Below are 15,745 nucleotides of genomic sequence, written 5' to 3'. Positions count from 1 at the left end.
TGGATATATGCCCAGAAGTGGGATTGCTGGATCTTTCAGTGGGATTGCTTCATCATTTTAAAGATGGGGAAACAGAGGCCCAGAGGAGGGAAGAAACAAACCCAGGGAACGAGATTGAGGCACTGTGCTGGCAGGAGCAGGAAGACCTGCTGTCAGAGTCCGGGACGTGCACTGGGGCGAAGTGAGTTAGCCCACCACGCTGACCGTAAGCCCTGAGGCTTTGCCTCTTGCTGGCGCCAGGATCTCTGCAGCTTGTGGCCAAGAGCGTAGATGCTGGAGTCAGACTTTCTGGACCTGTAATCACTGTAGGCCTCAATTTTCTCATCCGTAAAACAGGAACTTCTGACACACGCTACAACTAGGATGAGCCTTGAAGACTTTATGCTCAGTGAGATGAGCTTGGGCCTGGGGGCCCCCTGAGCCCCCACCCCCCGCCTCCCCCAGGGGGACCATGCGGAGCCCCCACCCAGCCCGCAGACCCGCCGGGCGTCCGTGATTGCACCCAAGTGCGCGGCCCCAGCGCCAATGGGGAGCTACCAGGGGGACGGGCCGCACTGCTGCTCCTCAGACCCAGCGCTGGGCTTGCTATGTTCCGTATCCCTTGCTTTGCGAGGCTGGTCCACCCCCGCCATGGGCCTGGAGCTCTACCTGGACCTGCTGTCCCAACCCTGCCGCGCCGTCTACATCTTCGCCAAGAAGAACGGCATCCCCTTCGAGCTGTGCTCCGTGGACCTGCGCAAAGGTGGGCCAGGCCCGGGTCTGGAGGACCGAGAAGTCAGGGAGGGACGAGGAGGCCGAACACCAATTAGGGGGATCCCCCTCCGAGCCACCCCTGTCCTGGGGCCAGTGCCGAATAGGTGAGCCACCAGGGAGATACGAGATTCGGGGATCCCCAAACTCTGCTTGATCCCATGGAATGGACCACGGGGCTCAGCTGAAGCGGAGTAAAAAGTGGGGGAGGCATGAGGAAAGGAGGAGGGATGCTGCGAACAGAGGCGGTGCACCTAGGCATAGGGATGGGGCCCCAGGGAAAGAGATAGGGGCAGGAGGAGAGGGCTTTAGGGGGCCGCATGGGGGGTGTGGCAGAGTGAGTCCTTCCTTTGTGGCCCCAACTGCTGATGCTCTGGCCTGGGCTGCACTGGGTCCTCCTCTGTCCCTTCCTCCTCCTCCTGCTTTGCCTTCACTTACCTTGTCCTCTGCCTCTCTTATTCCTACTGGAAAGGGGGGCAGCCGATGGGGAGTTCTGGGAGTGGGAGGGGGACTGCAGGGGCTTGGCGAGCCCTGCACTCTTAGCAAGAGGGTTTGTTTCTCTGACAGGTCCCCAGGGTCCCAAGGGCACAGCTGGCATGGCAGCTGGGGTAGGGGAAAGCAGAACTCCCTTTTTGCTGGTGGGGCAAGTAGGGCAACTCTGCCTGGCTGAGCCTTCCACCCAGCGCCCCCAGCTCGGTGAGCCTCGCCTGCCATTCTGCCTTTGTGCCAGCCTGTCCTTCTGCCTGAATCGCCATCTCTTCCCAGCCTCCTCTGGGGACTGCCCACTTGTCCTGCCCAGGGGTTGCCTCTGCAGAGTGTGGGGTAGGGGAGAGGGCATGGGGACAAAGGGATGTCCAAACTGGGCTGTCAAATAGAGGGTGCAGTAGGAGGTGTGTTTCACCAGGAGAGGAGGGGAGGGTCCCTGGTGAAGGAACAGTCTGAAGGGAGGGAAAGGGAGGAGAGAGAGTGGGGCTGAGGCTGGAGGGGTAAGGCGGTAATGGATAGTTTATGGCTTTGAGCAGCTTCCCCCTGCTCCCGTGGTAATGGGGAACCACTGAAGGCTGTTGAGCACGGCAGCAGTGATGCTTAAGTGCCCTTCAGAAGCTTCTCTCTGGCTGCATCTGAAGGAGCAGAAAAAACTCATATGAGCTTGAGCAGAGGTCAGGGTCCCGGGGGACAGTGGGCTGCACCTTTCTGGGGAGCTGTGGCAGGACAAGAATGCAGAGCCTAACGACAGGGCCAGCTCTGTCCCCGGTGCCCAGGGCAGGGTGAGCAAGGGGACACACGGGCCTGTGGAAGTTGGTTGCAATAAGTGGACACCAGGAAGAGGCCACTTGTCTGTGTTTGGTGACCCTACCTTAGAGTCCACAGGGAAAGGGGCACCGTAGGAAATCACAGTACTCAGGGCACCAGCCGCCCGGCCCCTGCAGCTGGGGACACAATGCATGGGCGCTTGTGATGCTGGCAATGGTGGAAAGGCAGTGGGTTGGGTGTCTGTGAGGGCCCGGGCAAGGAGAGGCCCCACCCTGGCCGGAGCTTCTTGAGCTCTGTTTTGGGGGTGTGCTGTTGGGGGAAGGTTATGCCCACCAGGACCTGGCAAGGGGTGTCAAGGTCTTCTGCACCAGCTGGCAGGACAGCCTCCCACTCCTCCCACAGCAGACTTTCCCACACCGGAGAGCAGCCCGGGGCTGGAGAAGAGCCATGAAATTGGGGCCTGGGCCTTGCGAGGGGGGTGGCGTGGGGGGTGGGCGCAGCCAGGCAGGGCTTGGCGTTTTCCTCCCACCACCCACCACGATGGGCTCTCTGCAGACCAGCACCTCAGTGATGTCTTTGCCCAGGTGAACCCCCGGCAGAAGGTGCCTGCCTTGAAGGGCGGGGACTTCATTTTGACCGAGAGGTAACTGGGGACCCAGGGCTGCTACCAGACCTCGCTAGAACCATCTTGTCCTAGCTCTCTATTTCATAGACAGGAAACTGAAGTCCTCCGAGGTGAAGGGCCCTTTGCCCAACATCCTACAGAGAGTCAGGGCTTGACCCCCGGCTCCTGCCTGTCCACAGTTTCAGTTCACAGGGATGGTTGGAAAAGAACGCATCTGTTTTACATCTGTACCAATCCTGTGGTTGTTGGTGATGGGTCCCTGGGAAGGGGTGCGGGGCAGGGCGGATTCATCCCCTCCAAGGGTTGCCCGCTGGCCAAACTTGTGTTTTGATGCCCCAGTGGTTCCATCTCTGGGCTGCCCCTTCCCTGGGTGGGCCATGCCCGTGGGAGGACCACCAGACATGTGCATGTTTTGCATCACAACAGTCCCAAGAAGTAGAAATCTCTTTAGGGAGGGTGAAATATTTTTCCAGTTCCGCCCCCTTCATCACCTAAGTCATGCCTCCCACAACAAGGGGAACCTGGAACTTTTGAACTCATCTCTGGAATCCTGAGGTGGATGCACCCCCAAAGAATTCCTCCCACCTTCTGCCAACGCCATCTTCCTTCCTGCTGCCCTTACTGTCCTGAGTCCTGTGCTGCCCACTGTTGACCGCCCAAGGGTACCTGCCAGGGGCAGCGTGCAATCTCTGCATTTCTCTGTCTCTTCTCCCCTACTTTGGGAGGTGCATGGCTCCCAGGGACCTGCGGCCCTCCTCGGAGCTTCCTTGAACAATTAGTTGGGAGCAAAAAGAGCAAAAAGACAAGTGAGCTGTTCAGCTGGGTGTGGGTGCAGGGAACCTAGGCCAGTGGCAGATACAGAGGTTTTCTGCCCCTTTGGCTGGGGTGCCCAGCCCCTGGGGTATCCCGAGTTCCCGAAGGCCTTCCTATGGCCCCAAATTCCCACATTCAGTGCCCTTCCGGGTCCACCACCGCCCCAACACCAAGGCAGCCCTCCTAACCCAGGGCAGGAGGGGAGCTGCGGGAGCGTTGTCTGCCCTGCTGGTCCGTGATCCCGCAGCACCCGCCCTCCCCCCACCCCCGGTGTTTCCAGCAGGTGCTTTAGGGGCAACAGGAAAGCCTTTTTGAACCACCAGGCCATCTGGGAGGGGCTGGATGTCGGATGATGAGAGTAGATGCAGACTGGAAAGAACTGAGCTTCTTTAAGGCTCAGCTTTGATGCCAACTCCTCCAGGAAGCTCTCTCTGGTTTTCCTATCAGAAGCTGTCTCAGAACACTTGGCAGGACTTGCTGTGGGATTTCACCTGGTGATAGGATGAGCTTGGGTATTACCCATAGACAGATTTTCAGTTCTGCCACCAAAGGCTGTGTGCCCTGGGCAACTCCCATCCCTGTTCTGAGCCCGGCTTCCTTGTCTGGAAACCGAGCAAATACCTTGGCACATGGTCAGGAAGGTTAAGGAAGGGACTCTGTATAAAGCCCCTAGCTCCATACTTTCCCCCACCCATCATGTCCTCCCCTCCCCCACAGTGTGGCCATCCTGCTCTACCTGGCCCGCAAGTATAAGGTCCCTGACCACTAGTACCCCCAGGACCACACAAGCCTGTGCCCATGTGGATGAGTACCTGGCCTGGCAGCACACAACCCTGCAGAGAAACTGCCTCCGGCTCCTGTGGCATAAGGTGAGGTGCCCCTCCCCAGGCGGGGGCAGTGAGGACATCGCCCCAAAAGGGCTCGGGCAACATTGCATTCTTCCTTTCAGTTTGAATAGCTTCTATTGATCTGACTTTGACTTCCTAATCCTTTCTTCTGTTTGCTGGTAAGCCCATCTAATACATTCTTTATTCGAGATATGTAATTTTCAGTTCTAGAAATTCCATTTGGTTCTTTTTTAGAGTTTCCATGTCTCTGCTGAGATTCACCATCCGCTCACCCACTTGGTCCATCTTTTCTTCTAAATTCTTTAACATATTTATAATAGTTACTTAAAAGTCTTTGTCAGCTAATTTCAACCCCTGGGTTCTCTGCAAGTCTGTCTCTATTGGTTGTTTTTTTATCCTTCTTGATTATGGGCCACATTTTCCTCTTTCTCTGTATGTCTTATAATTTATTATTATGTGCTGCACATTATGTACAAAAGGAGAGTAGAGACTGAATACATAATAAATACCCGAGAAAGGGCTTGCACTTTCCTCTATCAGGCAGTCTTGGTGGGAGGTTCCTCCCTTCCAGCTAGTCAGGAGTGGGGCTGGGATGTGGCATTAGTTTCAGTTCATCTCTGGTTTCAGGGATCTGGAGGGTGGAATCAGGTTGCTCCCTTTCCTCCAGCAGGGATTTGGAATCTAAGCATCAACTACCACTGTGAGATGGCTCTGCTTTTCAGCCCTGCCCTAAGTTCCCCACGTGGCTGCTTCATCAGAAAACTCCTATGCTGATGGCAGGCTTGCACCCCTGCTTGCCTGGACCCCAGGGATGAACGTGGCTTACCTAGGGAGGACTCGTGCCCTCTGGAATTTAGTTCATTTAGTCCAGTGCTGCAGCAAAGTACAAAGTGAGACACATATGCAGTCTTAAATCTTCTAGTAGCCACAATTAAAAAGTAAAAAGAAACAGCTGAAATGAATATATTTTACTTAACCCAGTGTACTCAAAATAGTATCATTTTGGCTAATAAACACATGAAAATATGTTCAGTATCACTAATTAGGAAAGTGCAAATTAAAACTATAATGAGATACCACTTCACCCCCACTGGAATGGCTATTACATATATATATATGAACAAAATAACAAGTGTTGGTGAGAATAAGAAGAAATTAGATCTCTTGTGCGCTGTTGATGGGAATGGTAAGTGGTGCAGCTGCTGTGGAAAACAGTATGATGGTTCCTCAAAAAAATTAAAAATACAATTACCACATGACCCAGCAATTCCACTTCTGGGTATATACCCAAGATAATCGAAAGCAGGGTCTCAAAGAGATGTTCATAGCAGCAATATTCACAATAGCCATTATTCACAATAGCTGTGGAAGCAACCCCAGTGTCCATCAACAATGACACTTAAGTGCCCCTCAGTGGTTCTGCCTATGTTTTCCTCTAGGAGTTTTACTGTTTCCGGTCTTACGTTTAGGTCTTTAATCCATTTTGAGTTTATCTTTGTGTATGGTGCTAGAGAATGTTCTAATTTCATTCTTTTACATGTAGCTGTCCAGTTTTCCCTGCACCACTTATTGAAGAGACTGTTTTTTCTCTGTTGTATATTCTTCCCTCCTTTGTTGTAATTGACCATAAGTGCGTGGGTTTATTTCTGGGCTCTCTATCCTGTTCCATTGATCTGTGTCTGTTTTCTGGTGTGTATTTTACATGCACAGCACATTTCACCTAAGACCAGCCATATTTTAAGAGCTCAGTAACCTCTCGTTGCCAGTGGTTTCCATATTGGACAGAACAGGTTTAGGCTTTTTTCTTTTTTTTCTTTTTTTGTTCTTTCTTTTCTTTTTTTTAATGTTCTATATTCTTTGAAGACTTTAAAGAAAAATAAGGTTATTTTCTTTTCAGTGTTATGGTGGGAGCAGTGGTTTTTGGGACTGTCATATCCTCATCAGAAGTGCACTCCTCATTTTTGAAAGTGTATGGCTAATTCTGGGTCATGAGTTTTATTGTGTCTTCTATCATTTTTTTATATAAAAAAGGAAACATTAGAGAACAAAAGTCAAAAGACCTCTTTGTTGCCCTCATTCCTTCCTGAGGTGCCCCCTGCTCCCCAGGATCTGGTTCAAGTCCTTTCAGTTCACGATTTTCTACATTATTACATTTATGTGTAGCCATAAAAATAAAGTTTTGCTTTGAGTGCTTACAATTTTATATAAATGCTCTCATATCATTCTGGAACTTGCATTTTTCCATAGTGCTATGGGTGGGTCTAATTTATTTTTTTCTAACTACTCTATAGCATTTCCTGATGAGAATAAATCAGAATTTATTTATTACCCTCTTATGGTCTTTTATATTTAAAGAGGAATAAAAACACTTTTTAAAACCCTAAGAACTTTGGAACCACCCCATGGGAACAGAAGGGAAATGTAGACAGTCTGCTGCTGGGGTGAGGCAGAGAATACACGGGAGGTGGGCTTATGTGGGGTTTGGCAAACTAAGAGCCGTTGTTCCCCCCACCCTCCCGCTCCCCCCACCAAGGAGCAGCTTCTCCCCAGCAGCAGCCTTAGATGCTGCGCTGGTGGCCAGGTAGGAATGCTGGCCCCGTGTGGCCAGCACCTTTATGTTAAAAAGAAGCTGGAAATTTCAGAATTTTTATATGAAATGTCTCCACTTTTAAATGTCAGCAAGTGATCCATAGTTTTAAAAAGTCTGCAGCCGAAGGAATGTCATTAGCCCAGCACTGGCCTCCAGGCCACCGGTGGGTGATCACTGACCCTGTCTACCTTGTTTGGGGGAAGAAACAGAAGCCACCAGGGCTTGTGCACAATCCTAGTCCTGTTTACCTTTCCAGAGTCCCAGCCTCCCCAAGCAACTTTACCCAACAAAACACCAGACTGAGCATGAAGCTCCCTCCCCTGCTCCCCATCCACTGTGTCTCCCTGACAGCTCTGGCAAGCCTGAGGCTGTTGATGGCTTCACCCCCAAATGCCCTCCTCCCAGAATCCTGAACGCTACCCTTTCCTGGCTCTTCTCCCTAGTCCCTGGCAGCTCCCTGGGTCAGAAGACGTCAGTTCCACGCTTGGCTTAGTCTTTTCTTAGCTGTGTGGTCTCAGGCAACTGTCTGTCTCTCTCTGGGCCTCACTTTTCCATTTACAAGATGAGCCCTGTATTATTATTCCCATATCACAGATGTGGAAATCAAGGCTCAGAGGGTTTGAGTGTTTTGCTCTAGTTCAAATAGTTTATAAGCAACAAAGTTGAGACCTTAAAAGCCCATCCTCCTAATTATACTGTATGAGGTACTGATTTTATAATCTGGGGGAAAGAGGTTAAAAAATAATCGTTCCTAAGCCAGGCGCTCCCCCCAAAGTATGAAACTCATTGTTCAGGTCCCCTCTGAGTCATTCTCAAAGGGGTTTGAAGCCTTCTGTCAGATGCCCCAGGCTCAGATTGTGGGAGCAGGAATAGTTCTGGGAAAAGGAGTCCTTTAGGAATTTCCCTGTAGGAAAAAAAAATGCATGGAACCAGGAGGCAGCTCTAAGGGCAGGGAGGCTTGCCTTCCTGCCCCTGAGGCTGGGCAGGAACACATGTTGGGCACTGCTTCCTCATGGGAGATTTCTAACCCCCCACTTTGCCTGCCCACCCACCAGGTGATGCTCCCTGTTTACCTGGGTGAGCCGGTCTCTCCCGAGATGCTGACAGCCATGCTGGCAGAGTTGGACATGACCCTGCAGGTGTTTGAGGACAAGTTCCTCCAGAACAAGGCCTTTCTCGCTGGGCCCCACATCTCTCTGGCTGACCTGTTAGCCATCACGGAGCTCATGCATGTGAGTACTGTGGGCGGTTGTTGGGGGGACTAGGCAGGGGAGGTCCTAGGTGGCTGCTGAAGTCCTGCTCACACTGCCCCACCTGGCCATGGGACTGTGCTTATGTGTAGAAACCTTCTGGAGTTCTGTGGCCTCCAAACCAAGTAGATGCTGCCATACTTGGCCTCACCCATCCATCCCCATCCTGTCCCCTGTCTCCCTACAGCCTGTGGGTGCCGGCTGCCAAGTCTTTGAAGGCCGACCCAAGCTGGCTGCGTGGCACCAGCGCGTGGAGGCGGCAGTGGGGGAGGTCCTCTTCCAGGAGGCCCATGAGGTCATCCTGAAGGCCAAGGACTCCCAGCCTGCAGACCCCACCATTAAGCGGAAGTTGATGTCTAGGGTTCTGTCCATGATCCAGTGAGCCAGGAAGCCTCTGCTCTGCCCTTGGCAGTTCACAAAGCACCTTCCTTTCCATGTCCCATGGGAGGCAGACCCAGAGAGCAGGCGTGACTTGCCTGAGTCCCACTGCCCCTCTGCTCCCTGGGCCAGGTCCCCACTCATCTTCCACAGCTGCCTAAAAGCCACGATGAGAATGGCATACCCAGACCTTGTCTCCTTTAATCACTGCATCTTCTTTTCAGTTTGGGAAATAAACCTGGGCTCAGCCTGAGCCTCTGCTTGTAACTCTGAGGTGTGGTTTATTTGAACTTCTTTCTGTCCTGACCTTGGTCTTGGCCTCTATTCAAAAGACAACCCCCTTTCCTAGGCCCCATGGATCAGTTTCTCCCTGATGGTTGTCAAGAGTGAAATTAACTAATGCCCCCTTGCCTTCTAGTTCTTAGAGAAAGACAGCAGGGGTATCGGGCATCCACTGGTGTTGGCTGTAGGCATGCCAGCTATCGCTTTGCTGGGCCAGTCACCCAGGACGTGGCCCTTTGGCACCAAGTATTGTAAATCACAAGTCCTGCATCTGTCCTGAGGAATTGGTCGGGAGGGGAAATCCAAACAGCAGCTCTCCTGGTCAGGACTCAGTCATGCGGGGCCTTAAATGCCACACTTAGGAGCTGCAAACCATGAACAGGAACGGAATGCTCAGCTTGCGTTTTAGAATAATATTCTGGCTGCTGTTGGGGGTTGGACTGGACGGTGGCCAGGGAGGAAGCAGGGAGATTTGGATATTGCAGTAATCCGGCCAGGGGTGACATGTGGAGGAGGGCAGTCCACTGGAGGGGGTGGAGAACATGGCCCCGCCCTGGGGGGATAGGTCTTCTTTAAACTGGGAGCCTGGGGCCCAGGAAGGCCAAGCTATTCTCAAGTTTTCCAGTAACCGATCCTCTTGCCAAGGGGCTTTCTCTGAGTCTTGGGTTTGGGGACAGGGTTTTTTACCCAGGAGGCTTGCTTAGAGAATGAGGGCATCATAGCCACAGACTTCAGGAGCTCCAGGCTTGTAGTTGGAGGGGTTTGGCCCTGAAAAGCAAGTGGGGAGGCCCCAGGCCCCCCTGCAAACCTCTAGATGGGCCCCACAGGGCTTCTGCTTTGCTGGAGGGAGTAGCCGGGAGTGTAAGGAAGGTTGGGGAGGGGCGGCTTCCTGAGGTGTGGACCTAGTCTTTGCTGGGTGCAGAGGTCCACACGCCCTCCCCAGCCTCCACCCTGTGCAGTGGGCCCAGGGGAGGCCGTGGCACCTCCTTTCTCCTCCTCTATTTGTGTTCCCGGGGACACTTAAGTCCTTCCTCTTTCAGGTCCCTCCGCGAGTGGGGGAAGGTGGCTTGGGCCAACACTTTCGACTCTAAATTCATTGAGTGTCTGCGTTGGAAGCGCCCTCAACGTCGTCCTCACAATATCATCCCCCCGCCCCATTTGACTCAGGTAGACATTGAGGTCCGGGTTAGGGGAGTGACCTGGCGGCGAGAAACTGTCAGAGTCCGTCTCCCTGTACCCTCCCCACCAGGAAAGGGACCCCAGCCCAGACCTCTGGAGAGGGAAGGCGGGAGAGCGAGGCCGCTGCTGATTGGTCCAAAGTTCTCCGGCACCATCCAATGGGCGGGGAGGGCGTGGCCGGGCTCGAGTAATCAGGCTGCGCCCGGCCGCCAGCTGGGTGGCCGGTGGTCCCTGCCCGCCGTTTCTGCCCCAGTCCTGCACTAATCCTAACCCCCGCCCCCGCCATGGGCCTGCAGCTCTACCTGGACTTGCTGTCCCAGCCTTGCCGCGCCGTCTACATCTTCGCCAAGAAGAACGGCATCCCCTTCGAGCTGCGCACCGTGGACCTGCTCAAAGGTGGGCCCGGCAGGCAGGCCCGGGGTCTGGGCCCCTCTGTGCACACGGACTCCCGGGGCCCCACGGTCAGGCGGCCTGCGCAGACAGACGGCAAGAGACAGACTCCAGTCGGAAACCGTGGCTTCGCCTATAAGTTGTGTATTTTCAGAGTCTTGACCTTTGCCTAGTGAATACTAACCGTTCTTCAAAATACAGGTTAGGAAGGAGCAGAGCAGGTAGAGAGCAGTGGGGGTGTGGGGGTGTGGGGCCGCGGGAAGTGGAGTGACAGCTCCAACACCTCCACACCTGGGCTTGGAGATAACAGTGAACTGCCTCCTCATTCCCAGTGGAAGCAGCCCCCGTCTCTTGAGTTTCTGGGTCTGCTGGCAGGAGGAGGTTGGACACCTGCATCTGGTCTCCTCTTTACTCCTACCTATGCCTGCCTAGGTCCCCTCCATTTATACAGAATCCGGGGAGGGGGCAGGGCTGTAACTGGACAGTAGGATAAGCTCTGGATTCAGAGCCCCTCCTGCAGGCCCAGAGGGAGACCCCTGCTTGGCTGAGCCTGCCCACCTTCTGCCTCTGGTGCCCCAGCGTGAGCCACCAGCTGCTTTGATGCCAGGTTGCTCTGACTTTTCAATGCTCCTTGGGGTGGGGGCTGGGCACAGAGGCAATTTCTAGAGGGAGGATGGGTAGGGGTGATTCCGTCCATGCAGTAGAAGGGCAAAGAGGCCCACAGGCGGTCCTACGGCCAGGCTGGATCCCGGCTCCACTGAAGCCCTCCGACTCCGCATACATTACTTGGTGTACCCTCTGCACTGGCCCGGGCCAGGGAGGTATGCAGATGTGTTTCAGACCTGGGAATCCCTGTGGGGGAGGAGCCTTGAAGGTTTGGCACAAGAAAGAAAGAGGAGCTGACCTGCAGGAGGTTGAGTGGCTGAGTCGGGCAGGTATTGCTGGTGAGAGCGAGGTTTGCTGAGGGCCGGGAGCAGGTGTGGCTGGAGCTCTGGGGTGTAGACAGGTCACCCAGTTGGCATAGAGAGGGGGACTGCAGCGGACAAGCCTAGAGCCCAGGGAGGAGGCTAGAGTGTCTGATGCGTGGATGGAGTTGGCCGGGGCTGGGGTGGATTACAGCTGCAGTGAATCACCCTCCTCCCAAGTCCAAACTGAGATGCTACTTGACCCAGGTTCCAAGGTGGGGGTGGACACAGGAAGGGGGGACCTCCGGCAGGCTCAGCGTGTGTGATCCCCTGACCAGCAGAGTGGCCTCGTCTTCTCTGTTGCCCCACCTGGATGGAGGCCTCAGAAAGTTGGTGCCTGGACATTGGGGTAGGGGGTGGGCAGAGACCTCAGAGGGCTCAGAGTTCTCCCCACCTGCCTCCCTGGTCTCTCCCACAGGTCAGCACTACAGCGATGACTTTGCCCAGGTGAACCCCCTGAGGAAGGTGCCAGCCTTGAAGGATGGGGACTTCACCTTGGCTGAGAGGTAACGGGTCCCTTGGCTGCACCAGTCAGCCATCTGTGTGTCCACCGTTGATGGCTTGGATCATGGCTTGTGTGCCCTGAGCCCCTTGCCAGCCCTAGGGTGGAGAGTGGGTTGAAGTCAGCAGAGCTGCCCAGGGCTGGGAGGGGCACCTGGTCTTCCTCCTGGTGCTGTCCCTGCCCTGGAGATGTTGGGGAATGGTATTGGAGTCACTCTCATCCTTCGGGACACATGTTGGGCACTGCTTCCTCATGGGAGATTTCTCTGAGCGTACGCCCACTTTCTGAAATCTCATGACATTTTGTTTTTCACTTGGTGCCCTTAGTTCTGATGATAGGATGGCCCAACATAGAGCTGTGTGATCCTGGCTGTCACTTAACCTCTCTGAGCCTCACACTCCTACTCTGTACCAGAAACAGTGAAATGCTCCACCCCCAGGAGCTGGGGAAAGATGTGTGAGGAGCAGGGACCGGCCTCACCCAGGGCCTGGCCCCTGTGGAATGGTTAAAGAGTGACTGGGGCATGTCCCCTGCACCCACCGTGTCCCCCAGTGTGGCCATCCTGCTGTATCTGACCCGCAAGTATGAGGCCCCCGACCACTGGTACCCCCAGGACCTGCAGGCCCGAGCCCGTGTGGATGAGTACCTGGCGTGGCAGCACACGGCCCTGCGAACAAGCTGCACCCGGACCATGTGGCAGAAGGTGAGCTTTGGAGCAGGGAGCCCTTCCTCGGTGACCGGGGGATGGTGCTTTCTGTCGAAAGCATTCCATTCAGACCTGAGACCTGAGAACACTAAATTCTAGAATGCCAGAGATGCTCCAGGGCAACCAACTTGTTTCCCAGAGGGGAAACCAAGGCACAGAGCCTGGGAATGACTCCCCCAATATGTCTTGATTCCTGAGCTGCTGGAAATTAATCTTGTGCCCTTTTGCACACTCCAGGCTGCCTGGGAATATCGTCTTTTGGGAGAGAAAAGAATCAAACCTTCACTTTGCTACACATGTACTTTCCAGATGGAGAGGTGTTAAGCGAAAAACCTCAAAGTAGGAAGAAATAAGATATTTCACTAAATGTTGATCTGATTTCTGGGTATGCAAGGATTTATAAGCCTAGTAACAGTGGGAGACTTAAAGAAAAGGCTAATCGATTTTACACAAAATCTGTGTAAGAACAAAAAAGAATGAAAACAAGCAAAAAAACTGGGAAAGATCTTGGCAAAGAAATGTTAGAAAGAACATTAAAAAAATTTTTATTTTTTATTTTTATTTTTGGCTGTGTTGGGTCTTCGTTGCTGCGCGCGGGCTTTCTCTAGTTGTGGTGAGCGGGGGCTACTCTTCGTTGCGGTGCGCAGGCTTCTCATTGCAGTGGCTTCTCTTGTTGCAGAGCACCGGTTCTAGGTGCACGGGATTCAGTAGTTGTGGCATGCAGGCTTCAGTAGTTGCAGAGTGCGGGCTCAGTAGTTGTGGCACACGGGCTTAGCTGCTCCGCGGCATGTGGGATCTTCCCAGACCAGGGCTCGAACCCGTGTCCCCTGCATTGGTGGGCGGATTCTTAACCACTACGCCACCGGAGAAGTCCAGAATCCACATGCCGCAACTACTGAAGCCCGCGCGCCTAGAGCCCGTGCTCTGCAACAAGCGAAGCCACCAAAATGAGAAGCCCGCGCACCACAAGGAAGAGTAGCCCCCACTCGCCGCAACTAGAGAAAGCCTGGGCGCAGCAACGAAGACCCAACGCATCAATAAATAAATTAAATAAATAAATAAATAAATAAATATGCTTTAAAAAAAAAATAAGATGCTCTTAGAAGCCCATCAAAACACAGGAGAAAAATGGGCAGAAGAAACCAGCAGAGATGTAACTGAAGAACAGAGAGAAAGGGTCAATAAATGGATGAAAACATGTAACTTCAGTAAAAATCAAGCAAATGCACATTAAAAGAGCATGCAGATACCATTTTTACTTATCAAACGTGCAGAGGTTTTTGAAATGTGAACTCTGAGTTATCATTGGTAAAGCACTTACATAGCGTCTGGCACAGAGCAGGCTCCCTGTGTGTGTGAGGGAGTGTGAGCTGGCCCCTGCTGCCTGTATGGAACCACTGTTCTGGGGGCCCATTTGTTGTTGTTGTTGTTGTTTTTGGCCGTGCAGCCTGTGGGACCTTAGTTCCCTGACCAGAGATGAAACCCAGGCCCTCGGCAGTGAGCGCTGAAGTCTAACCACTGGACGGCCAGGGAATTCCCTCTGGGGGTCCATTTGGCACAAAGAAGGTTTCCATAGCTTTACAAGCTGTGGGGTGGGGGGGAAGCCCGGTGCATTTGAGGGCAGAATGGAGAGAAGTCCAGGAGAGTGAGTATAGATGTTTGCTACTCAGAGTGTGGGCCATGGGCCAGGAGCATGAGCGTCACCTGGGAGCTTGGAAATGCAGAGTCTCAGGCCCCACCCAGGTGTACTGATTAGGACCATACACTTGAACCACATCCCAGAGGGATCCACACGCACATTCCCATTTGAGAAGCCTGGGGTGGAGTGGGAGGTGGGGTGGGAGAGGATGGCTGCTGCCCTGTGTTGAGGCCTTTGCGGTGAGGGCACCAGGGAGCCATGGAAGGCTTTATGCAGGGAGAAGATATGGGCAGACTTGGATTGCCGAAGTATCCCCCGGCTGCCCGATGTGATGACCCAGGAAGAGGTGGAGGCTATCTGTGCCTGAGTAAGGGATAAGGCCTGGGCTGGGAGTGGCCATGGGCGGGAAATGGTAGATTGGAGTGAGGAGAAATGCGAAGGATGGCTGATAGGTGGAATGAGAGCAGGAACCATGCTGGGCCTTGGGCAGACCCTGAGCCCTCCCTCTGCCTGCCCGCCTACCAGATGTTGTTCCCTGTGTTACTGGGCCAACGGGTGCCCCCTGAGACACTGGCATCTACTCTGGCCGAGCTGGACAGGTGCCTGCAGCTGCTTGAGGACAAGTTCCTGAAGGACCAGGACTTCCTTTCTGGGCCTCACATCTCAGTGGCAGACTTGGTGGCCATCACAGAGCTGATGCATGTGAGTGTCGTGGGGTGGGGGGCCAGCTGGGCATTGAGGTACCCTGGGAGAGAGCCAGTGTACCAGCTCACTTTGCCCTTTCTGGCTGGGGGGCCCTGGGCGGGTCACTTCCCCCTCTGAGCCTCAGCGTCCTCATCTGTAAAAAGGGGCTTAAAAACCCCACCCTGCAGGGATATTGAGCAGCTTCTCGGTATTTCCTGGAGGAGAAGCCCCAGCCTATCACCCGTGTGGCAGAGGAGGGAAAATCCACCCAAGGGATCCCTAAGTTGGGACATGCTGCCTTGTGCTTCCCTGGGTCCCACCCCTCCACCCGGCTCCCTGTCCCATAGCCTGTCAGCGCCGGCTGTGACATCTTCAAAAGCCGGCCTAAGCTGGCTGCGTGGCGCCAGCGCGTGGAAGCTGCGGTGGGGGAGGACCTCTTCCAGGAGGCCCACGCAGTCATCATGAAGGCTAAGGACCTGCCTCCAGCCGACACTGCCATGAAGGAGAGGCTGAAGCCCTTGGCGCAGCTTTTGTTGCAGTGAGTACCGGGTGGGCCTGCAGAGCCACCGTCGACGGAGCTCTGTCCTCAGAATAAAGAAATGGCACTGCCTCCCCTTGGCTGTGAGCGAGACACCTGCGCAGAGTCCGGTCCACAGTGTCTTCCACACGCCAGTCCTGTGTTCCTTCTTCTGTCTGCCTGCCAACTTCACCCTTACCCCTTGCACGCTGACTTCCATGTGACCTCTGGAAATAGCTTTAGTAAACACAGATGTGACCCTGACCCCGGCCCTCTCCTGTTTGAAACTTACCCTGGTGCCTCACTGCCCTGAGGCTAAAGGACAAAGGATGAGTCACTGAACTTTACATTTGAGGCCTTGCCCCCGTCCCTC

The 15,745-nt window shown here is 54.0% G+C and overlaps 2 protein-coding genes across 4 annotated transcripts; both read left to right on the top strand.

Moving 5' to 3' along the window:
• LOC118906907 (glutathione S-transferase theta-1-like) lies at nt 1–8,771 on the top strand. Of its 3 annotated transcripts, none has more exons than XM_036874830.1 (4): nt 3–742; nt 4,160–4,311; nt 7,936–8,112; nt 8,318–8,771. In XM_036874830.1, exons 1-4 carry the CDS (start codon nt 526–528, stop codon nt 8,510–8,512), a joined length of 741 nt encoding a protein of 246 aa, XP_036730725.1. In that variant the 5' UTR covers nt 3–525; the 3' UTR covers nt 8,513–8,771. The 3 variants fall into 3 exon arrangements, with proteins under 3 accessions (XP_036730726.1, XP_036730725.1, XP_036730727.1); XM_036874832.1 differs by lacking the exon at nt 3–742 and adding an exon at nt 765–857; XM_036874831.1 differs by lacking the exon at nt 4,160–4,311 and having other exon boundaries at nt 1–742.
• Nucleotides 8,772–10,157: 1,386 nt separating this feature from the next.
• LOC118880294 (glutathione S-transferase theta-3-like) lies at nt 10,158–15,636 on the top strand. The gene is made up of 5 exons (XM_036823899.1): nt 10,158–10,365; nt 11,743–11,830; nt 12,379–12,529; nt 14,697–14,873; nt 15,203–15,636. Exons 1-5 carry the CDS (start codon nt 10,254–10,256, stop codon nt 15,395–15,397), a joined length of 723 nt encoding a protein of 240 aa, XP_036679794.1. The 5' UTR covers nt 10,158–10,253; the 3' UTR covers nt 15,398–15,636.
• The last annotated feature ends 109 nt before the right edge of the window (nt 15,637–15,745 follow it).

This window comes from Balaenoptera musculus, chromosome 14 (genome assembly GCF_009873245.2).
Source record: "Balaenoptera musculus isolate JJ_BM4_2016_0621 chromosome 14, mBalMus1.pri.v3, whole genome shotgun sequence".
NCBI classification, from domain to species: Eukaryota; Metazoa; Chordata; class Mammalia; order Artiodactyla; family Balaenopteridae; genus Balaenoptera; species Balaenoptera musculus.
The sequence above is the reverse complement of the archived record's forward strand: the minus strand, read 5'-3'. Positions and strand labels throughout refer to the sequence as shown.